At 40.3% G+C, this 25276-nt stretch overlaps 1 protein-coding gene across 3 annotated transcripts in view; it reads right to left on the bottom strand.

Moving 5' to 3' along the window:
* The window catches only part of pard3aa (par-3 family cell polarity regulator alpha, a), a 521056-nt gene that overhangs the window by 6576 nt on the left and 489204 nt on the right, over nt 1-25276 (bottom strand). For all 3 annotated transcript variants that reach the window (XM_037537061.1, XM_017704401.2, XM_017704387.2), the window contains 2 exons: nt 20841-20964; nt 5915-6042 (listed from right to left, as the gene is read on the bottom strand). In XM_037537061.1, coding sequence (XP_037392958.1) covers nt 5915-6042; nt 20841-20964 — 252 coding nt within the window. The remainder of the gene's footprint in view (nt 1-5914; nt 6043-20840; nt 20965-25276) is intronic.

Below are 25276 nucleotides of genomic sequence, written 5' to 3'. Positions count from 1 at the left end.
TCAGTAAAGTATGGTGACGGTATGAGGTCAAGACAGAACTGTTAAATTTAGAGCCAATGTGTCAAATAATCAACACAAACACTGCAGTTTGATTGTTAGACCAAAACATCTGGTACAGATCAAGGTTTTACAAAAGGCTTTCTGGAGAAATATGCTGTGGAAGTATTAATTAATGTATAACATATTATTTATATAATGTATAAGACCTTAAGCAATATGTTCCTTTAGTTAACAAGGCATATTGTTTGCGTATCTGTCTCCTACTATGTTCGCTCTGTTTCTCTGTCTCATTATGTTGCTCCATCTCTCTTTCTATGTCTCTCAATCTCTGTCTAATCCTTCTCCAAACATCACGTCCTTCATTACCACAGCACTAATTAAACACAGTACAGCCATTTGCTCGATTTCTCTGTCACTCTACCGGCCGCATTAAGCTGTGCTGCTATAGGGTAGAACTGAGCTGGGTCTGTCCATCAGTATGCCTAATGAGCAAAGCGTACTCTCTAAAGGTCAAAAGATCACTTCCCACAAGCCTGACCTGGCTCAGCGAGTGCTAAAGGATTATGAAAAGAACGCGTATCAAATAGCCAAGGTTTGCGAGATGCTTCCTCGTGGGCTGGATCTGGAGACCAGCCCTGGAGGATAAGCAGATGACACTTAGATTGAAGCATATCCAATAGTGACGGTGCCACAGGCAATAGCTTCAGGCGGAGAGGGAAAGTAGACGTGGATCGCTTGCATTGATTTGTGTCATTATGTCCGTGTTGCATGCCGTATTGGGTGTCAGCATCTCTATTGACTACTAGAGTCCCCACATTACCCTGGGAGAGGGGCAGGAGGAGAAATAGATTTGTTTATGAAGAACACCACCCCCAAACACACACACACACACAGGTTTGTAACATTGCCAGGAGGAGGGACCATATGCATTACCTTCTTGTAGTTTAAATACACATAAATTTTGCTACTGTCAGAACAAAACCTCGTATCTCCAATATTTTTCATTTTTCAGTTTTTGACATAATTTGAAAATGCCTGTTCTTTACATTGTGTGTACATTTCAAGATAACCTGACCAAAAGAAACAGCCCAGAATTAATTGGGACAAAATCTGGTTTCATTGACTTACATTATAAGTAAAGTAAGTTTTTTTTTTCTTGTGATATAGATGTATATGTAATACACTACTAGGCCAAAAGTATGTGGATGCTAGTGCTACCACCAAAATGTGCTTGTTGAGTATTTCATTTTAAACTGTAGGTATAAATATGGAATTTGTCCCCACTTTGGCACTTTAACAGTGTCTTCTCTTTTTGGAAGACTTTCACTAGATTTTGAAACATGGCCACAAAGACTCACTCCCGTTTGTCCACAGAAGCATTATTGAGATCAGTTACTGATGTTGTGCAATGAGGCCTGACTGAGTTGGTATTTTGGATCATCCCAGAAGTGCTGGACGGGGTTCAGAGAAGGCCAGTCACGTTCTTCCACACCAACTTGCCAAATCATTTCTTTAAAACCTTGAATTATGGACAGAGGTATGTCACTCTAATACAGGAAAGGGTCTTCCTGAAGCTGTTGCCACAAAACATCAGCCCAATCCATGGAAAACAAGTCCAGCCCATTATTCCTCCTCCACCAAACTCTACAGTTGGCAAAACACATTCAGGCAGGTAGCATTCTCCTGGCATCTGTTAAACTTATATTCATCAATGCATTTCCATTGCTCCTTAGTAGGGCTCTTGGCATTAAACATGTTTTTTTTGTCGCTGCTTAGCCAAGGAAACCCATTTTGTGTAGCTACTGACAAATGCAGTCTTGACTTTTGTCAGAACCAAATATAAGAGAATTATACATGCTTTTTGCCTCAGCATTCAGCAATCCTGTTCAGCTTGTTGGAGCTTGTGTATCCTACAATTTCAAAGCTGAGCTGCTCCCAGACATTTCCACTTCACAATAACAGCGCTTACAGCCAACTACTGCAGGTCTAACAGTGTAGAAATATGAGGAACTGACTTGCTGGAGAGGTAGCATCTTATCACAGTAATGACAGTACCATGTTGAAAGTAACTGAACTCCTCGGTCTGACCCATTCTACTGCCAAATTTTGTCTTTGGAGACAGCGTGGCTGTATGCTTGAATTTCTGTACATATTAGCAAAGAATGTGGCTACAAAATCCAAACTAACTAATTAGAAGGGGTGCCTATATATATTTTTGGCCACATACTGTTAGAACTTTCAATGTCAACATTTTCAATGAAACATTTTCAATGTTTCAACTTTCAGAACCTCAGTAACCAAAAGAAAATGGTTTTACTTTTTTCAGTTAAAAAAAATTAAACAGCTTCTCTACAAAACAATTTACTAAGTCAGATTTTTTTTTGCCCTGGTTAGGCCTGTTTTCCTCTGGTCTTCCTACAAAGTCAGAACATTATGAGTCCTGAAAATGTACAAACGCACTGCCCACAATCCAGCAACAAGCCTGTCCCAGCCTGAAATGGGACAGCTTCTGGTACATATCCTGCACTGCACCACAGGCTAGAGAAAACACAGCTCATCTCTGTAGGGAGGACCACACACATGCACACATACATGCACTCATAGACCCTGCCACCCAGCACATACACACTACAGAAACACATGAGGTACACATTCCTGCAGCAATTACCTAAAGAGCATAATCTGATACTTTGGAAAACAAATGAAGCAGCTCTAAGCTCGACAGTCTATTTTCTTCCATTTTACCAAACTGCTTTCCACCACAAGTGATTCTGGCAAGGTTTCAGCTAGGAAAACACTGTGAAGGGAAACCGTATTAAATGCAGAAAAACAAACAAATGAATTCCCTTAAATGGCACCTTTGATTAGAAGTGTTTGTCTGTAGTCCTAGGAAACACATTAACTCTTTCACGGTGAGCCAAAAAGTTGGCTATTTCTGCCTTTTAATCTAATTAGAGTGCTTGAAAAAGCACTATCGTTATCTCTCATACTTCTTCTTATTCTTCTTCCACACTTTTCTGCAATTAATACAGCACGAATCGCTTAACGTACAGATTCCGTTCAAACTGCGTTTTGAAGGTCTCGTCGCTGTGACTTGTGCTATGCATTTTTGGAGTAGATCAGATTGGTAGTTTTTAATAAAATTTAGTTTAAAAATTAAAAACCTCCCATAAGAATTAATGTTCAGAACTTCAAATTCTAACTGACATCAATGATGTGACAGCAGGCCACTCAGTCTCACAGACACAGCTGATCACGCAGGGAATCTGCTTTAAAATCCTTAAACTTTCACCTAGGAACTCCATTTCAGTTTTAAATGCTAGGGAAACTTGTTCTTTCTGAAACCTCAAAATATCTCATCATTTTGTCAATTAGCTTTAGAGTTATGAGCATTTGTTTGGCACTAGGCACAGAAAACTGCCCCATTCACTCCCATGTAAATTTCTCAAAATCAGAATCTGCTTATTTCAAGATTTTCTCTGTGTTTAACTCATCATAACTCAAGACATTTTCTTCTCAATACACACAACATTACACCAAAATAATCCGCAAGGGGTCTTATTTCACACCATCTATCCGGTTAAGCAGTAGAGTAAACATTTCCCAAGTTATGACTGTTTGTTCAGAGGGTGCAAATCGGACTCAAATAAGGCTTCTCCACTAAGAGCTGCATAATAACAGAGTGACAGTTAATTTGAATGACCCCCCCCCCAAACACTAACATCTCTCCCTCTCACACACACACAGGCATATACGTAAGGAGGTGTTCTTCACCTACACAGAAACACACACAAATACTTGCAGCTCTTTTCAAGCACTCTTGCAGTTCCTTCAGGAAATGCACATCTAGTTTTCTTTATTATAAACATCTTTTCTCAATGCTCTTTTCATATTTACATGAATGTGTTTAGAACACAATCTGAGAAAGGTCAAAATTTGTAGAGTTTTTTTGGTTTTGGCTTAAACTGCCATTTTGAGCAATCAAAGAATGGATAACAATATACTTCACACTTTAGTTACTCTGATTAAACAAATCAATATTAAGCCCAGTGACTTCTGTGTTTACATGCACACTCAGAATCTATCACAGTGCATTCAACCATAAAGGCAGCATGGAGCTGATTTTATACAGTGATAGAAAACTCCATATGGTAATCCATTTTACTATGACCAACATGGACATGCATGCACACAAACAGCTCTGGGGACAGATGAAGGTAAAAGGGCCAAGGACAAATAGATTGAAACAAGACAGGGTTAAAGTGTGTTGCTGTTTTTTTTTGTCAGTAAGAAAAAACTGATGTGGGGCAAAAGAAACCCAAACAAAATACTTAGCCATAAGCATGTGACATGAGAAGAAGGAAGCAGAGATACTCACAAAATAAAAAAAGCATTGATATAAAGAAGATAAACTAGAGAAAGGAAGAGAAGAAACATGTAAGTGGTGATAGGAAAGTGATGGGATGAGTGCTAAGTTGGTTATTATGGCAGGAGACGTGTTTGACCGTTAAAAAAATATCGGTTGGCTGGTTGCTTTGCATTGGCTATGAAACGATTAAGCAGATATGAACCCTGAAATCAAACATTTCACTCACTCTAAGCGTTACTGACATTTATGACAAATACGCAAAAGAGGAAGTAGGAAAAAGCGAGTGGGGGAAGGATGAGAGAAGAAGAAACAGATGGAGATACGGGGACTAAACCCAGAGGAGTACAGCTGCCAAGATCAACTTCCCCTGAAATCAAGCTCTCCAGGTGCTCTTTACTGCATTTTAGAGGGCAGAGAACCTGAAGCTATTCAAACATACAGATAGACAGACAGACAGAAACAGACATACTGAAGATACGATGGAGCTGCAGCACACAGACAGAGTCAGAAATGTGACAAGGGTAGGCCTCCGGTTGAAGAACGGCACTGAGCTCACAGGGAGTAATTTGTGTCTGGTAATGTGAGTGAGTGAGTGAGTGAGTGAGTGAGTGAGTGAGTGAGTGAGTGAGTGAGTGAGTGAGTGAGTGAGTGAGTGAGTGAGTGAGTGAGTGAGTGAGTGAGTGAGTGAGTGAGTGAGTGAGAGTTAATGAGTGAATGAAAGAGTGGGTGAAGTGACAGAGTGAGTGAGATGGATTGAGTGCATGAATGATTGAGTGTTCATTAGTTAGCTCCTGATGATTGTCCTGCTTGTTGTATTAAAGCTCTAATCAGATCCACCTGATTCTCACATTTAGATAATTCTGAAGACTTAAACTCAGTCAGGTGTGTTAAATTATGAAATGGTAAAGATGTATAATCTATTAAGTGCAAGGGACCGTTATCAAAAAGACGGTTTTCAGCAATTAGTTTAACTACATTTCTCAAGTGTGGTGGCAGCAATGCTATTTGTCCAAATCAATAGCTTTTTTTGCAATATGTTAAATTGAGCAAATAAACAGCAATTGTGCATTAAAATGCAATGTTTTCTCTACGGAAGACATGTTAACTTATTTTCACTTAATTATTCGACCATGGTGCCTAAACTTTTGCACAGGACTGTGACTAATGTAGCAGGCTACGTTTACCATGTAGCTAGTAGTATAACTACCTGTATTTCTCTTAATGATAGCATGATAGTTGACCTTCTTTTCTGTCCACTAACTGGTAGCTCAGTTTGACATGGATAACATACTGAAGCACACAGACTATTAACAAACATTTAACTACGGTACAAACAAAATAAACATAGAGTTAATAAACAGTAAGAAAGAAGAATAAGAGCTAACGTGAAAGGAGCTAAAGCAATGTGTGAACATCTGCAGATATGCAGATATGAATATCAATACTTATTTCTTTACATATATTCATTATATCCACTGTGGTTGTGTTGATGCTGTGTACAGCGCAAATGCTGCAGTCATCGAGAGTGTGTATGCGCTCTCTTACCTTGGTAGGGAGTTGTACTGTCTCTGTGACTGTGTGAAGGCGTCACGGTCATCTTGTCTCTGTCGCTGCATCTGGACTTCTACGGAAACAGAATGCCTTCCTGTTGGACTGTAGGCCCCGGCATTGGCCTGTGGAAAACACACACAAACACACAATTTCCATCATGCACAATAACGACTATCAGCTTTACACGCACAGCTCCACACTAGCATTTCAGCATGAGGATTTCATTTAGACCCATTAATACCCCACACTACACTCAACCCAAACACACTGCAGAGCTCGACCTCATCCACATTCTTCACCCCTGACCTTAACCACGCGTGTGACTTGCAGTGATGGAGCTCTCATTGCTGAGTGGAGCTGATTACCTTCCCATGCAATTCAACGCCTCTAATGAGCAACATTGTTATTGCATGACAACACAATTAGGTGTGAGAGTGGCTGGGCTAGCATTTGCTGACCCAGAGAGCTAACGCTAATGCTGTACAGAGGTTTGGAAGAAACTATTAAAAAGGACATGTCAGAACAAGTCTTTACTGTCCTCTGAAAAAGGTCTTTGCCTTTTGCAAGCAGCTGTAAAAACAGAAATATTAAAGCCCTCAATAGAGTCAGTTCCATTAAAAACAGGAAAATCGAGGCAATTACATGTGTGTCTAATGAAGAGAGCACAGAGACTTCTCTAGATATAACATGTCTGGCAGCAGCCAGCATCACACCAAGGCAAGAGGAGATGATTCCACTGTGTGCTTTTCACCATGTAAAAGCAAATGGTGAGGAAATAATTAGTCACAGAAATTATATTTTTAAATGAGATTTGAAGAGTAAAAAGAAATCAAATTCAACAGCCTGAGGACAGAAATGAGGAGCATGTCCAAGACTGTAAATTATCTTAATTTCTATGTCTTTCTGTGTGTGTGTTTTTGTACATGTCTAAAAACCAAATAAAAACACATATTATGTAACTTACTGATCATAATCTGTAAAGTGCTTTTAACAAAAATTTCAAGTTTCCAAGTTTTACTTTTTAGGAAGAATTGGATAATTTTTATTTGGTAACAGGAGGAATAACACCGAACAGGTATAACATTATGACCACCTCCTTGTTTCTATGCTCATTATCCATTTTATCAGCTCCACTTACTATATAGGTGCACTTTGTGGTTCTACAGTTACTGCTGGAGTGACACCTCGGTGTCACTGCTGGACTGAGAATAGTCCACCAACCAAAAATATCCAGCCAACAGCGTCTTGTGGGCAGCGTCCTGTGACCACTGATGAAGGACTATAGGATCACCAACACTGCCATCATCTCTGACTTTACATCTACAAGGTGGACTGACAAGGTAGGAGTGTCTAATAGAGTGGGCAATGTGTGGACCCAGTGTTTAAAAACTCCAGCAGCTGCTGTTGGAACAAAACCTTGTACCTCGTATCAAAGCTGCTGGTGCTCTCAGAAAAATGAAATAAGTCCAGACCTCAACATCACTGAATGTGTTTAGGATTAATTAGATAGGGAGAAGGTGAAAAAGCAACCAATTAATAAGACATAGCTGTGGAGGTGTGGAAAATATCCCTACAGATTTCTTTGAAAAACTGAAAGCAAGTCTCCTGAAAAGAATAGATGCTGTACAAAAAAAAGGTCAATGAGTGGACACACTAAAACTGAAAAACATATATTTATTTGTTTAGGCTTCTGTTTAATTTTCTGTTAAATATATGCTTTCATTTTTTTCCTGATGCTGAAAAATAAATATCAAAATTTTACTAATACTTACAAATACATATAAGAATACATATAATACATATATTACCATCACAGATAGGTATTTATTTATAATAGGGATTTATAACAGATCTGGGCCAAACGTATGTCCTCATGTCCCACATGTGCATGAAAAATGTGTGTGTATGTGTGTGGGTGTGTTGTCAGTCACCAGATGATGTTATGCGACATGGATGGTTTTCTGATACATGACTTTGGGGAGCGATCTGGAGTATCTAATGGAGTACCTGGAGTACCTAATCACATTAGCCAGGACAGAATCTGATTATTCATTCCTCATCTGAAATAAAATGCTTTATAAAAATTTGACATTTCCCCTAATCACATTCAAACATGGCACATGTTTCTTTATTTTTTTTAGCCAAAGAAAAATGATGGCAAGCCTGCCAACCCACCCAACACCACTCTGCCACTTTTCTCATCTAAATTCTTTGCTATCTATGAAGATAAAGAAAACATCACAATTCAACTAGACCCATCTGTTCAAACATGAGAGTACTTTTACCAGAGAAAGCAGTAATTGTGAAAAATTGTTTGCAGCGATTCAAAATAGAAATGCGTGGATGAGACGGAGAAAAAGAGAAGGGTGGTGGCGTGACTTCCAAATGGTGCGTAATAGTTATGATTACCGTGTGGGGTGACCCGTAGCCTTTTATATCAAAGCTGGGTCAGCTAGCTGGGTGGATGAGGATCAGGGCCTGAGCGTAAGCTAACTCCCTCAACTCCTCATAACACTGTCTACTGCTCCAGACACACAATCACTTCCAGAGATTACTTCCATCTCTCTCTCCACACACATTCACATATGGAATGAATTTCCCTGCTAATGTGTCTGACTACACAAGAGAAAAAGAATAAAAACAGCAGAGAGACAACACAGGAGAAGGGAAAACCAGAAAACATCTGTAATGGTTGGTACTGGCGGTGACATCTAGCATGGCAGCTGTTTATATGATTCAGATCAGATCGGTCAATAAATCCTCCTAGACTGAAAAAAAGGGTAGGGGCAGAGCTAAAGAAATATAATAAAAACAGAGACAGAGAAAAGCTGCAAAACAGCAGGAGAGTGAAAACAAGAAAGTGTTTGTGTGAGAGAGAAAGAGAGCTGTACAGAGATGATGAAACGGGGAAAGAAAGAGAGTGACTGACAGGATGTATTAAATGAGAGAGTGAGAGAGAGAGAGAGAGAGAGAGAGAGAGAGAGAGAGAGTCTAGGGAAGTCTAGGGAAGACCTAAACACTTAAAAGGCTTCCTCAAGGCCCCATTCTACCAATTTATTAAGTGCAGGGCCACTCCATTTGATATCATGCTCATGCATCTCCATGTTCTGAGCCTAAGCAATGCTTTCTTAGCAATGCTTTCTTGCTACAAGCAGGTAGCATTTGGCTATCTGTCTGGCTTTACTAGACAATGCAATTGAACATAAACACACTGGACTGGGAATGCTCAGGTAACATTATAAGCAGATATGAATAGATACAAATAGACAGCACTGTTAGTTCTTTTTTTAACTGTTTTCTACAGAAACAAACTGCAAATTACTTGTTTTTAACCAACACCATGACACAGAAGACACACTGCAAACTAACCACAGCTTCATCTCTGTATTGCTAACCACTTTAGTCTTAGTCTTAATCTTCTACAAACACTCCCACAGTTCTACAACAACCAGGCTGGAATTCTCAAAGTTTGCAGCCTGCAAAGAAAAAGCATGTTAAAGATCACACTGATTTAGATGGAAACTGCAGCTTTTCTTGCATTCACCCTGTTCTAGTTTGACAAAATGAATTAACAAAGTACATCTGTAGACTATGTTCACAAACTGTATTAAAATTGCCAGCTCAATCTGCTAATTTGTTAAAGACAAAACAATTCTTATTCATCATTTTCTTGTTAAAACACCCTGCTGTCAATTCCCATCAGAGGTGCTGCTCCATATAGCAAGACCCAAAAAAAATGTATATCACCACTTCTGGCTTAAATCCAAACACAGATATAGATATTTTGAACACATAAAAGGATGCACACCAAACATACACTTTTATGGCTGATCCCAATTCCAATTTCATTACAACCAAGTTGACACCTCAGCCAAGATGTTATTTTTTATTATATTAGTTAAAAGCAAGGAAAAATTAAAATTAAAATTGCTTAAAAAGCATCTCATGGAACTGGATTGCAATTTACTCACTCACATTTAGCAGGCCAAAAATTCTCTACAAGGGGGGTCATTAGCAGTCAAATGGCTTTTATTGATTTATAAGCGCTGGGCTTCACTTCAATAGACCACTGAAGTTGTCATCTTTGCACAGATGCAGACTGCTTCTACAAACATTTGTGAAAGAATGGGTTGCTCTCAGGAGCTCAGTGAATTCTAGCGTGCTACCGTGACAGGACGCCACCTGTGCAACAAGTCCAGTTGTGAAATTTCCTCACTACTAAATATTCCACAGTCAACTGTCAGTGGTATTATAACAAAGTGGAAGCGATTGGGAACGACAGCAACTCAGCCACAAAGTGGTAGGCCACGTAAAATGACAGAGCGGGGTCAGCGGATGCATAGTGTGCAGAAGTCGCCAGCTTTCTGCAGAGTCAATCGCTACAGACCTTCAAACTTCATGTGGCCTTCAGATTAGCTCATGAACAGTGAAGAGAGCTGCCAGATGACAGATGGTCAAGCAGCTGCATCCAAGCTTTACATCACCAAGCGCAATGCAAAGCATTGAATGCAGCGGTGTAAAGTGCCGCCACTGGACACAAGAGCAGTGGAGACGTGTTCTCTGGAATGACAAATCACGTTTCTCTGGCAATCCGATGGACGAGTCTGGGTTTGGTGGTCGCCTGACTGCATTGTGCCAAGTGTAAAGTTTGGTAGAGGGGGATTACGGTGTGGGGTTGTTTTTCAGGAGTTGGGCACGCTCCCTTACTTCCAGAGAAAGGAACTCTTAATGCTTCAGCAGGCCAAGAGAATAACCCAACTTTGGGGGAACAGTTTGGGGATGGCCACTTCTTGTTCCACCATGACTGTGCACCAGTGCACAAGGCAGGTCCATAAAGACATGGATGAGCGAGTTTGGTGTGGAAGAACTTGACTGGCCTGCACAGAGTCCTGACTACAACCTGATAGAACACCTTTGGGATGAATTAGAGCAGAGACTGTGAGCCAGGCCTTCTCGTCCAACATCAGTGTCTGACCTCACAAATGCTGTTCTGGAAGAATGGTCAAACATTCCCATAAACACACTCCTAAACCTTGTGGAAAGCCTTCCCAGAAGAGTTGAAGCTGTTATAGCTGTAAACGGTGGGCCGATATCATATTAAACCCTATGGATTAAGAATGGGATGTCACTCAATTTCATATGGGTGTGAAGGTAGACCAGCGAATACTTTTGGCAATATAGTGTATGTGCATTTTTCCACTGAATGTCACCAAATCCTCTGAATTATGAGGTCATTACAGAGCCAATACATGGATTTTGCTACTTGCAAGGCATGTAAGGAGTAGCTGGTGTCATTATATGACAGTTTGATAAATATTTAATGGTAGACTTCCATGGAACATAATTTCAATGCTCAGAAGTGGTAGCTCACTATTAGCAAGGATGAAGCAATGTTCATATTTCAACTCTTTAATAACTTTGTCAGTGATATTCAGTGGAAAAATTTACAAAGGATAAAAATATATTGAGTTTGCAACATTTCTGTTTATTACAGCTTTGCAAAATTCCATTTATTTGGAAGCTCATACTTTGGGGGTTAAATAAAGGGAGACATGATCACATTATCTATGGGCGGCACGGTGGCGTGGTGGGTAGCGCTGTCGCCAGCGAGGAGGGCCTGGGTTCGATTCCCTAGCCGGGTGAGCGGGGTCCTCTCTGTGTGGAGTTTGCATGGTCTCCCCGTGTCTGTGTGGGTTTCCTCCGGGTTCTCTGGTTTCCTCCCACAGTCCAAAGGCATGCAGTCAGGTCGATTGGACATGCTAAATTGCCCCTAGGTGTGAGTGTGTGAGTGACTGTCTGTGTCTGTCTGTCTGCCCTGCGATGGACTGGCGACCTATCCAGGGTGTATCCTGCCTTCCGCCCGAAGACTGCTGGGATAGGCTCCAGCACCCCCTGCGACCCTGACGGAGAAGCGGCTTAGAAAATGGATGATCGCATTATTTATGATTTGAGATTCTAAAACAAAGTTAAATTAAATCAGTCAATTACAGCTTGTATGTTAGGAAGGTACCCCAACTAAACAGAGACAACAGTGCAGAATTTACACCTTGTATGCTACATACAAACAAGATCTGCAGTATTTCCCACCAGTCTCAGTGTGCTAAAAGCCTTCACACCTTTAACACTCTGGAAAACACACACACTGTCACAATCCTCCCATTAAGAGCATCTTGTCCTTGGAGCCCAAGTCATCTCTGGGACTGCTTGATGAACATCCCCATGAATGGCTAAGTGGAGAGGTGAGGGGTTGAATATTCTGCTATGCATTAAATACTGCTGGATAAGTGCTTCAAGACAGATACACAGCTCCTTTTTCTTTAAAGATAGTCTTATCTTCCGCATGTGCAGAAATGCATAGAATACAGCTCAAAAGCAAGCTAGGGAATAATACCTATCTTGACTCATGGAGGTCTTATCTTTCAATTCCTGCTTTATTATCCTGTTCCACATTCATCCCTGTCTGAATGCTGTTATATTTCCACAAGACTGCTGCATGTTTAGCTGAACTGATTTACAGTTAAGCAGATAACCTTTTGTTAGCGCTGGCCATGCAGAGTATGCAGATTTAAAGGGGCTATTTCCTGCATTTTTTCCTCTTGAGGTCCACTTATGACATTTGTGTGGGCTTGTGTGGGCTTATGTACCAACAGTCTTTTTTTTTTTTTTTTTACATGACCATTTTCCATCCTTCTTTTACCTCACAGAATTAAACAGGCTGATTTTGAGACAAATAAATGACCTTGCGGGCCACCCTGTTCTGCACACCATTCAAAAAGCAGTCTGGGCCAAAAAATCTCTAACTTTGACATGAATGAGCAGGGCTAAATTGCTGTAGACAGGAAAGGAAGATGTATATGTATGTGTGGGTGCCCATGTACCCATGTTATCCTGTTATTCAGTTACAAGCATGTAAGCTCTCCAAGAAGGCTTATGTTAAGCACACTCCCTCACCTCAACAAAAGACTGATTTTTATTGGCTGACACAAGGCAGAAAGTCTTTGGAAGGAACTTGTGCTTTATGTTGAACATCTGGAACCCTCCGTCTCCTGCTTTGTAAAGCTAGAGGTACACTCATAAAAGTAAAGGTGCCAGAAAGGATTCTTTGGAGTGATGCCACAGAAAAAACACTTTTAGTTCCCTAATGAAAGCTTTAATGGTTGCTCCTTAAGGAATACTTACTTTGTGTAAATGAGAAGAAAATGCTAAAGCCTTTAGACCAGTGGTCTCCAACTCTGGTCCCGGAGAGCTAACTTCCTACAGAGTTCAGTTTCAACCTGTAGCCAAGTAAGCTGTCCCGCCTCTAACCTAACTCTAATACATTTGATCCAGCCAATCAATGACTTGGGAAAAGGTTGATTAGCTAGAGTAGGTGTAGCCTATTGTGGCTGGAACTCTGCAAAAAGGTAGCTCTCCAGGACTGGGGTTGGAGACCACTGCTCTAGGTGACCATCTTTCTAAGCTGAGGACCATTTAGAAGCCTTCATTTTTAAAAGTGTAATCCACCATGATTGAAGTGAGGAAAGAAAAACAAGACTGTTTTAATTGTCTGTGCTCCAGAACAGTCTGGGATAGTCTGAGGCGTTGGCAGCATGGTGATTATCCTTGCTCTATGATATACAGTTATTGATCTCTCCAGCTAAAGAAGTCTATTACTGACTCTTTAGAGTTTGGAGGAAAAGCCTTAGATAACAAATCTATACATACACTGACCCTGATATATCTGTGCCATTGCTTTCTAGGGCCTTGTCTTCGAGGAGCTAGATAAGTTGTATTTTGGAATGAGTGTGATTAAAGTTGAGCTGGCTTTGAAGTTTTTGGAACCTGCTTCACTCCATGACTACATTTCTAAAGGCAATAAATCATTACTGAATAGGATTTGCACTGCCCCAAGACACATTTAAGTAAAAAGTTTCAAAGGCCAACTTTCAGCTAGTACAGCAGAGAGATTTTAGAGGTTTAACAGGTTTAAGACAGGAGACGAAACACAAGCTTCCAGTCATCAGAAGTCTCAAATCCAAATTCAAAATCTGTAGTGATGTCAGTAACACTTTAATCAGTACCAATCAGTGATGAACAGTGACCATTCATTTGGGCCATGAATGTAAATTTTTTGTTAAATACAAGTTAAAAAAAAACTACTATCTAGCACAATTATGTGATTCTAGTAGTATGTTTGTGCTAAGCTAACAGCAATAACCTTTTTGTCCATTCTAGATTAAACATGGACATCTGAAGCTTGTAAAAGATGTCCCATGTTTTATTTGACGCAGATATACTAACATACATTCTACCTTGTTTGTAGCAGAGATTCTTTTTCAGTGAAGATCCCCAGCATAGAGCTGCCTCTGTTTTCCATTTCTAATGACTGACTTCTATTCACAGTCAGTGATGTATCTAGGACTTCTGGAAGACGCAGAGTGATGTTTTTTTTTCTCTTACAAAATGAGTCCCATCCATTGTAAATAATAATAAAAATGTAATTTGTTGATTCCTCTTTTGCTTCCTAATGGTGGTGGTTATATAATGTAAGGTCTGCAGTGCAGGTTCTGAAGTCCTAACCAATAGAAGAACTAGCTTGGCTGTATCTACCTAGATACCCCAGAGAAAAAAAAATCTGACAAACTCTGTTTTCCAACAAAATTGTAACAATGAAATAAGTATTACTACAATACTAGCTGAGTTTCAATACAAACATGATAATTATAATATTTTTTTTTTTTTCACAGAAACTGTTGGGCGTTCCTCATTGGCACCAAAAGTACTGGGGATTATATTCTTGGGTTTTTTTCTTTTGAAGGAACAGCACAACCATCTATGTCACCTTGTATATTAAATGACCAATTTTGGGGACAGTTTTGCCTCCGTGTGCTTTAAGCATGCCATAGTGTAATGCTACAGTGGATGTCTTGGCATTGTGAAATGTACACACATTGCAACGAGCCATTGCAAAATAGCGTGAAATCTTTTCATTGTTGTACTAGTCATTGCCTTTCAGACAAAGTTCTGAACATCCCCAGAGGTGCCTATTACCTTGTTATGACAGTTTTATGACACGATCCTGTCTTGCTCCTGACAGAACGATCAAGGGCGGCATTACAGCCAGGCCTGCCTCAACTCTCCCTCTCTCTCTCTCTCTCTAGCTCTATTTTAACAGCAGCCTCCAGTTACAACAGACTTCTGGTCACTTCTGTAGAGCTACAGGACCCCAGATGGAGTGAATATGTGTGCATGTGTGAATGTGTGTGACAGGAGATCTTATTTTGAGGGGCAAAAAAAAGAAAACAAATTGCATCGTAATACAAAGTGACACTACAGCTCAAACAGAAACAGAGAAAGCTCCCCTGCACACAAATAAAAATTTTCCTAAAGATTATGTGGTGGGAGTGTTTAGTTGCTGTGATAACTGTTTATGGCCAGCATCAATATTTCACAAGCCTGTGGGGTATAAAGCCATTCACATGCCACTGACTGCAATAACTCCTTCTTCAATATTCTATATATTTAGCTTGTATCCCAACAGGCTGATCCCAACAGTTCAGAGCTCCTGTAATTCACCACACAGTTATGTAACTGCCAGCATAGAAGTGGTGCACATTTCAGGTTGAAAGCTGTTCTGCTTGACATCTGAAAAGGTGACCAGAAGGAGTGAATAAGTTTGCATGTGTGAATACATGTGTTGAGTATACAGGAGATCTTAGAGGGGCAAAAACTCTCTAAAAAGAAAGAAAGAAAAAAAAACATGCATCATTCTACAGTGTGACACCACAGCTAAGACTGGATGAAGGAAAGCCTCCCTCCTCTCATTCTGGAAGGCAAAGTCAAAAGCAGTCCTTCATGTCTCCATGAGTCCAAACCAGAGCTGCTCGGAAAGAGACATCAAGTCTCTTTAATACAGAGACCAGGGGATAACAGCAACTTGTTATTATGTAGTTTATGCAGTTACTATTATACTGGTTATTATTTACAGGGGTCTAAAATATGAGCCTTTTGCATGATCCATGCAGCTGGTCAGTGTTCTGGAAGTACTAGCCATACTTACTGTGATGAAATTTATCAAGATTGCAGTGGGGAAAAAAAAAAAAACATTTCCCCACCCCACCTCCAGACATACAACTAAGGAAAACAGGCAGTAAACACCTTCATGACAAAATTCCCTGCTTCTATACTGTGTGTATAAAAAGCACAATACAGCACAGATGTGTTTTCTCCTCTAGCTATGCACCACCATTAGCAACACGCAGAGCCTTTGATCCCATCTATACATACAGCGAACAAAAAAAGCACAAAAAGACTAAGCTGTGGCAACTCACAAGCTCACTACTCTGGTAGCTGCCTCTACAGTATAAAAGATCCTGCTAACGGGGCCAACTGGTATCAAACTCCACTGTCAACCCCCAAAACACTTTCCTACTTCAAAGGGTCCATAACTGAACCTTGTTTTTCCAAAAGTTTAAAGTACCACAAGTTTCAAAATACCACTTACTCCCCAGTCCATATAGCTTGTACATGGAAATAAACCTTAAATTAATTGATTTTGTGACATCACAAACACCAATCCATTTACATATCAGTCTATTCAGCCTACAGTAATTGAGCATTACTCTTTCACCTTGAAGTTATAAGGAGTGTTTTAGGCTGGACAGCTAATTAGAAGACAGATCACTTACATATATCAGTGTATTTAACCTACAGTATTTAAGCACTGCTCATTCACCTTGAAGTGATCAGGAGTGCTTCAGCTTGGACAGCCAATCAGAATATAGATCATTTACATATATCAGTCCCAAAGGCATAGTAACAAAATTTAATTTCATTTTAAGGGTAAAGAGAGGTTGTAAAATGGTTGAGTAAATTTGAATGACTGTTTTTGGTACATAAAACCACACAAATGTCATAAGTGTTCTCTCAGTACATAACAGTGGAGTGGTATCCTCAAGAGTACATCTTCAGTACCTTTAGTAAGGGAACCTCATTTGACTACATTCCATTAGCACTGATTCCTTGTCTTGACTCCAGTGTACAGTTGGACCTTAACATGATTGTTGTACACTATATTATATAGAATTCGGCAGTCTGCCTTCACACACATATGAAACTGAGTGAGATCCCATTCTTAATCCATAGGGTTTAATATGATGCTGGCCCACCTTTTGCAGCTATAACAGCTTCAACTCTTGTGAGAAGGTTTTCCACAAGGGTTAGGAGTGTGTTTATGGGAATTTTTAACCATTCTTCCGGAAGCGCATTTGTGAGGTCAGACACTTGGATGAGAAGGCCTGGCTTGTAGTCTCCACACTAATTCATCCCAAAGGTGTTCTATCAGGTTGAGGTCAGGACTTTGTGCAGGCCAGCCAAGTTCTTACACACCAAACTCACTCATCCATGTCTTTATGGACCTTTCTTTGTGCACCGGTGTGCAATCATGTTGAAATAGGAAGTGGCCATCCCCAAGCTGTTCCCACAAAGTTGGGAGCATGAAATTGTCCAAAATCTCTCGATCTGCTGCTGAAGCATTAAGAGTTCCTTTCACTGGAACTAAGGGCTGAGCCCAACTCCTGAAAAACAACACCACATCATAATCCCCCCTCTACCAAACTTTACACTTGGCACAATGCAGTCAGACAAGTACCGTTCTCCTGGCAACTGCCAAACCCAGTGTCATCCATCAGATTCCCAGATGGAGAAGCGTGATTCGTCACTCCAGAGAACAGGTTTCCGCTACTCTGGAGTCCAGTGGCAGCGCTTTACACCACTGCATTCAACGCTTTGCATTGCACTTGGTGATGTAAGGCCTGAATGCTGCTGCTCAGCTTTGGAAACTCATTCCATGAAGCGCTCTAATGCTGTTCTTGAGCTAATCTGAAGGCCACATGAAGTTTAGAGGTCTGTAGTGATTTGACTCTGCAGAAAGTTGGCGACCTCTGCGCTTTAGCATCTGCTGAGCATGGGCTGTTATTTTGTGTGTCCTACCACTTGATGGCTGAGTTGCTGTCGTTCCCAATTGCTTACATTTTGTTATAATACCACTAACAGTTGACTGTGGAACATAGTAGTGAGGAACTTTCACGACTGGACTTGTTGCATAGGTGGGTCCTATCACAGTACCACGCTGGAATTCACTGAGCTCCTGAGAGCGACCCATTCTTTCACAGGTGTTTTTTACACCAGTGGCCATGGAAGTGATTGGAACCCCTGAATTCAATTATTTGGATGGGTGAGTGAATACTTTTGCAAATATAGTGTACCTTTGAGGGCACATTTACATTATTCCTTAATGAACAAAACTGTACTTGTACAGTATTTCTTTGGTAGTTAGTTGCTGCTATCAGAACAAAAAAGCATCTTCATTTTTGTCAGTTTTCAACATAATTTAAAAATGCCTGTTGTATGTAAACGTGTCCATGATGAATGAAACAGACCAGAATGACTTGGAAATAAATTCTGGTTCTATTGACTTACATTAAAGTAAGTAAGTATGTTAAAGTATGTTAAGTAAGTAAAGTATGTTTTTTTTTCCCATCAAAGTTACCATTTTGAAGTTACAAGGTTTTGTTCCAACAACAGTGACATACCGTAGGGGATAAACATACAGTATGAAAAATAAAGTCTAGGTCCCTTTAAATAAAATGAGTTTGAGCACGTCCTGCTTTTCAGCATTCACTAACTATGCATATGTAGACATATCTTGGAATATTTAACCAAAAGAAGAGACAGACAGCCAAGGCTCTGTGAGGAAATCCTTAAAAAAATTAAGACATTCTCACTGCCTCAATTATATGTCAGTGTTATATGTCAGTGACATGATGAGAGAATTTAATTTTGGGCCACTTCATGCATTCCAGTTTAAACAAATACAGAGAAAAGGTTTTCTTGAGAAAAGGAAACGATTAAGTGTAGTTTTTCTAGCTATGCTGTTGTCTCAGTGCTGCCATCTAAGAGAAACCTAGCATGAGAGAGGCTCTTTCAAAGGGACCGTCCCTGCTGAAATATCTAGGAATTCACATCCAGGGAGGGAAAATGAAGGCCAAATATGTATCCAAGTGGGAAGGGTCAGTGAACTGACCCCCAATTTAGGAAATGGTTCTATTCCTCAAGGTAATTATCCTGTCATCCTTTAAAATCCCCCTGTGCCTTGAGAACAGAAAGTGGCAGGACAGACCGCCATGTCTGATTCGAGCCCTTACATCACCAGGATACACAGCTATGTGACCTCTGACCCCTGGCGAGTCAGTTCCCAGCTCCCTGAGCTCTGTATATTTTTTTATCTCACAGATAACGTTAAAATAATATCTAACCTCTAACCTCCGAATACAAATGAAGCAGGAAGGAACAAGGGCATAGTGTTAAAACATACACCGCTGAGTGTAGGGCTGATGAATAAATAGGGTTTCTTGAGACGTGTACTTAAAGTGAGCAACATTTGTGTAGCGTGAGGCCAGGCCTGGGTCATGCTCCCTTTGGAAGAATTCTGAGTACTATTGTTGTAACATTTTTTGCGACACAGAATGAAAAAGGGCCAGATATATTCTTGAGAATTAAATGTAATGGGTACATCCAACACTCACCTGCATAATTACCTGAATGCACAAAGCAGTGTCAGAAAGCAATTAACAAGTCAAATCACAGCTATATAACACTGCTGCACCCAAGACTTCAGAAGTATAAATGTGTGTGTGTGTGTGTGTGTGTGTGTGTGTGTGTGTGTGTGTGTGTGTGTGTGTGTGTTAATAGACTACAAAACTTTCCACAAGACACATCGCAAACTAAGCCAGTTTAGCCTAAGTTAACTGGTCAGTGCTTTTTAGGATTTCTGAATGTTCAACTTAGAGCCTATAATTCAGACGGTACTGGACTGTTCAAACCAGGCTGCGTAGTGTCCAACTGATTAAAATTTTTTGACCAATATAAATTTTCCAACAGCCAATATTATTGCCATTATAATTTAACTTGATGTTTTAGATTTCTATTTTAAACCCCAACTTTAGTTAAACAGAGATGTATTGACTGATATGATTAAATCATCATATGATTGGGAAAGAATGCCTGTCAGTTCTCATTGATCATGTTTATAATCTATTAAATGCCATAGAATCATCGTCAGTTCCACATTTCCATTCCTCACTCCTACAACTTTGAAAATGACTACATTTCTACATAATTTAATAGTTAAATGTAAACAAATCATTCAAAGTTGTTTGATGTGGTCAGTGTGGAGAAACTTAAAGACTCTGCTTTCTTTACAATGGTGGTGACAGAAATCCGGGATCAAAATTTCTACAATGCAAATATAGCCGTTTTCTTTGCTATCAAAAACAATAAACCAGCACAAGTGATACACATCTCCTGAGTTTTCATGGGTTCAAATCCTAGTGAGGGAGTAACCAACAAAAGTGGCTAATAAAAGTTGCCAGTACCAATAAAATCAACTTTGACTTATACTATCTGTCGATATTTATGAGTCAGGCTCTAAACTAGATGGGTGTTATTGGATGTTTCTCACATTGGAAGTTTCTCACATTTACCCTGGAAATCATTTCTACATTTCGAAAAGCTGACAAGTAAGCTAGTCATTTTTACTTATTGACCTGATCTAATAATGGTTATTACTGTCGCTATGGGTTGAAATGTGGTTTTATTCAGTCTCCAGTTGCTGGTGGTTCAGTTTGGGTTGGATTCTGAGTTTTTGTTGAATTCAGGTTGGATTTGGGTTAAAAACTTGGTGCTGTTAGGGGGGCTGGGTTCAGAGATCAAAATTTCCCTTGGACAAAAGTCAAAGAGCAGGTTCAGAGCTAGGATGCTCTATGCTTCATAGCTTTGGAAGGAGCATGAGCAGGGCTGTTGAGACTAAGACAACTAGGCTGTTACTGTCTGAATGGATCAGTAAGCCACGTGATCAGGTGGAAGTTTATTGTGCACTCACCCATGGCTGCTGCTGGAAGCTGTAGGTGCGGCGACGGTCGTCGGGTTCCTCTTCCTGCTTGGCTTGCTGGAACTCCTGCCTCAGCCGCTGTATCCGGTCATGGTTGCTAGGCGCCAGTCTGTTGCTATGGGAGAGGAGAGGGTGAAAGAAGGGGAAAAGAGGAAAGATTGTCATACATCCTTGTTTGCATGCATGCTAATGTCAACAGCTGCTCGGACTTTACCCTGAAAGGAACGAGAGCTAGACAGAGCAATCGACAGAGGAGAGTAGACTGCAGAGACAATCTGCTTATCTGCTTAATGCTTTGTCTCTGGTGTATTAGAACAATACTAGACAGACATACTGATCATATGAATATTATATGATCATACATTACACTTACAAGGAAAAATGCAATATACACAACACATATATTGTAGTGACTGACTGTCTTTGCAGATTGGGACAAATCAGTTGATGTGTCAGAAATTAATTTAAAGATGTAAATATTTATTAAGAAAACAAAAAGCAAAAGAGGGTATTATATAGAAATCCAATGATTCCTACAGGTAAGCCACAGTAAGTTGCCCTGCCCAATCCCGTCTGTCTGTCTGTCCAATCTTTCCCAACTAAACAGAAAAAATAAATTACAATAATCAACAACTCTGCCAACAATTACCTTTACAAGTCAACTTCCTTTCCCACAGTCCTAGACAAACAATATATACAAAATGCCTTCGACTAACATATACAACAATGCAATTCTCCTTTAAAAATATGTCTCTGAATGCACAGTTCTGTCATGCCTTTTATGCCTAAATCAATAGTACAAGCTTTATTCATGGCAGCATTCCCCAAATCTCTGTCCATTACGCTAAACTACATGTATGGACACAGTCCATTTCTTTCTCCATGCATGGTCTGCATTCTCTGGATCCCTGAGGCCATGAAGTGGTCTAAATGTCTCGCTAAAGGAGTCCCCAGTGCACCATGTCCAATGATACATGTGGCCCTTAAGACTGCCTTCAACAGTCAGAGGGCCATCTCCCCGCCTTAAGTGCTCCTGCATAGCGCCACAGGAGCGTTCATTTGCATCCCTTTCATTAAGTGCTGGAGAGCGCCTGTCAATAGGAATCAATGCACTTTTCTCTGTTAATCAACCACGCTTTTTTATCAGCACCCACACGCACACGGGCTGTCACTGCCAATCCCCTCATTATGATACGACATCCAGTCAGATAATACTGCTGATTTATACAGAGAGAGAGAGAGAGAGAGAGAGAGAGAGAGAGAGAGAGAGATGGATAGAGAAATAGAGAGAGATCGAGAAAGACAAGGAGAATAAGATTGCGAGAGCAAGTGAAACTATCAAAATAAAGGGAAACAGAGACATGGAGCGAGAAAGAGAGAGGGAGAAGGAAGGGAAACAGGCAGAGATATATATAGAGAGAGAGAGAGAGAGAGAGAGAGAGAGAGAGAGAGAGAGAAAGAAAGAAAGAAAATTATTGATTTATACAGAGAGAAAGAGTAAGTGAAATGAAAGAAAAAGAAAGAAAAAGAAAAATTAAAACATATACAAAGTCATTCATACAGAAAGAAAGGAAAAGAGAGTAAATGAGAGATACAATAAGAGAAAGTAAAACGAAACAAGAATGGAAGAGAGACAGACTAGTCAAAATGAGAAAAGGGGAAAGAGAAAAAAATAAAGACAAATGCAAAAGGAGAGAAACAAAAAAGAAAGTGAATGTGTAAAGACAGAGAGGCTAATTGAGGGGAGGGATGAGTGACAGACAGTGTGCACTGAAGGATAGAGGACGTGGTCTGGTGCATGGGCACGTACAGGTGGCAGAGCAGCAGTCACTGCTGATAGCATATTTAAGCCTCCGAGCCTTCCTGCCTAAATGTGCCCATAATTGTAGATTGCAGTGAGAAGCAGCCCACTGATGATAATGGGCGCTCAGACACGTTGCCAATCAGCCTTCATTAAAACGCAGCTAAATCACTCCCCATAACGAACAAATGGACCTGAATGAGAGTGGCTGAGACATCATGGTGGAACATCCCTGTTCTGTTGTTCTATGCAGCCATTAAAATCAATTGTATTATCCATACTCCATTTAATTTCCCATTCCTATATGCATATGCTGCACTGGAAAAGCTCAAAGGCCGTCATGTTCATTTGTGAGGCAGTGGAAACGAGGCTTTATAAATTAAATGGATCATTGGTTTGTGTGGTGTGGGCCTTTGTCCACTGCTACATGAATGAGTGCATGATTTCCTCCTCTAAGCTGAATTTTTTCAAGCACTATTGCAAATGTACACTTGATCTTACAGTCTTACCCACTGATTCAAATGACTTTAACATAGCTATTGTACAAAACAGCGACAGATTCAATATTCACTGCTGGCAAAGAAACAAAAATCATGTCAGACTAATTTACGGACTAAGTGTTTGACTGAAGTTCGGCTAAACAGATCTGTCAATGTTGTTACCTTCCTGCTATAATTTAACACAGCACTCTTCAATTTTCATTTATTTATCTTAGTTTTAAACTTAAACAGTTACATCTATTATGTCTAAATAGTTAAAAGTACATCCTCAGACCTGCTTTATCATACCTACTATAATAACACTTGGTTTCTAGACGGAATTGAAGACGAGCTGTTGAATATGCCAAGTGCCAACTTATCATGTCCGTTCACTAAGGACATGCATCATTTAAATCCTCTGACATTTACTGGCATTTTAAACGGTAATAGGGAAAAAGTGGCTTCTTCCCTGTGACAGCCATCAAGCTTCTTATCAGCTAACAACGAAATCACCGTAAAGTTCGAGCCAAGACGTTAGAGGGAAAAAAAATGAAACTGTGTTGGCCGGATGTTTTGGCTGTGAAATTGGGATGAGTACTGACAGATTAGGTTGAGGGGATCGCTGGCGTCTTAGCAGTTCCCTCATTTGCGGCCATTTGCGGACCAACCTCAGCTGTGCCTCCTCTAAAAGGCAACTGAATCCTGTGAAAAATAAACAACAAATCGCTTGGTCATTACCACGCGTCCATGAGGGGGGAAATTAATTTGGCCATTAGCTCCCATAAAACGTGTGATTACACATTATCATTGGGTGGCTACATGCCTGCTGTCCATGCTTGCAGTGAAATGGTGAAAGGGGGGGCATTGAAAAGGTTGAGCAGTGCACAGAAAATGAACAACAAACAAGGCCATGATTTATTAATACATGATTAGGAAGGATAGAAATGGGACAGTGGCAGCCTACATGCTAATAATGTTAGCGTTATCTACCTAGCTTGCTAACATTCCCTTTAAAAACTCTTTAAGAATAATGAAATAACACTAAAAATAGCAATCAAAACATCAATATACCATTTAGTTCACATTCTGGTGCACTTAATGATCACATAATGGTGCTATCAAGATTATATCTGGATAAGGCCAAGGCACATAAGAATTCAAGTGTGAATCCACCCAAGACACACTTACAACAGATCAAAAGCTGATCCCTCAAACCACTTCAGGAGGTGGTATGACACACACGTCAGCCACATGTTATAGCAATGTAAATGCGTTTGTCTCTCCAGGATAACTTTGACAACCTTCTCCCAGTACAACCGAAACTCCTCCCCATGCAGTACATAATGCGGTCCATGTCAACAAGACAGACAGTCATGGAGAATGCATGACTTGGGACTAGACGAAACTAAATGCTTAATAGCAATATGGACAGACACTACTGCACCTGGCTAAAATCTCATCAGGATACAATCCAGATACTAGCAACATGAAGTGACCAGGTGTAAAAGGGGTTAATAATGGGTTCATTAATTATATTTAAGCTTTATACTAGGGGGCCAAAATCACTTCTTTCCAACACCGAGAGCACAAAATCCCTTCTCATCAAAACTGCAGCTATGCATCTCCCATCCCACCCTTAGATTACACCCCTGGAGAGAGGGATGATCCAAAAGCTAACAGGCTCAGCCTTTGTTCACATCAACCAGGTTTTACAGCATGAGCCCTGATGCTGTCAGAGGGTAGCGACACTGATGTGAGAGCAGGTTTGACAACATCAAAGAGCAAGCTGTTTGATTGGATTACAGCTCAAAGTTCTCCACAAGAGGCTGGGCTACACCCACATGACACGATCTCATCTCTCCGCTGGCTTGTTTCAGTGTTTGCTTTATGGATCCCCTCTACATCCATTAGCACATAGACATGGAGGAGTCAGCAAGGTGCCATTAGCTTAATCCTCCTGCCTCCAAACAGCAGTCCTCTCTACCCCCCGACTCCAAAACAAAGAGTGGAGACAGTTGTAAATGTTTCTATATGACCCAAGAAAGGTCAAACTGACCATAAGGCAGTGAGTCAGAGAGTCTGCTGACCACCTGAGCTCAGAAATAAAGGCAACGCTTAGGACCATAAACCAGCCAATGTCTACACAA

This window comes from Pygocentrus nattereri, chromosome 3 (genome assembly GCF_015220715.1).
Source record: "Pygocentrus nattereri isolate fPygNat1 chromosome 3, fPygNat1.pri, whole genome shotgun sequence".
NCBI classification, from domain to species: Eukaryota; Metazoa; Chordata; class Actinopteri; order Characiformes; family Serrasalmidae; genus Pygocentrus; species Pygocentrus nattereri.
Note: the sequence above shows the minus strand (reverse complement) of the source record. Positions and strands in the feature narration are given on the sequence as shown.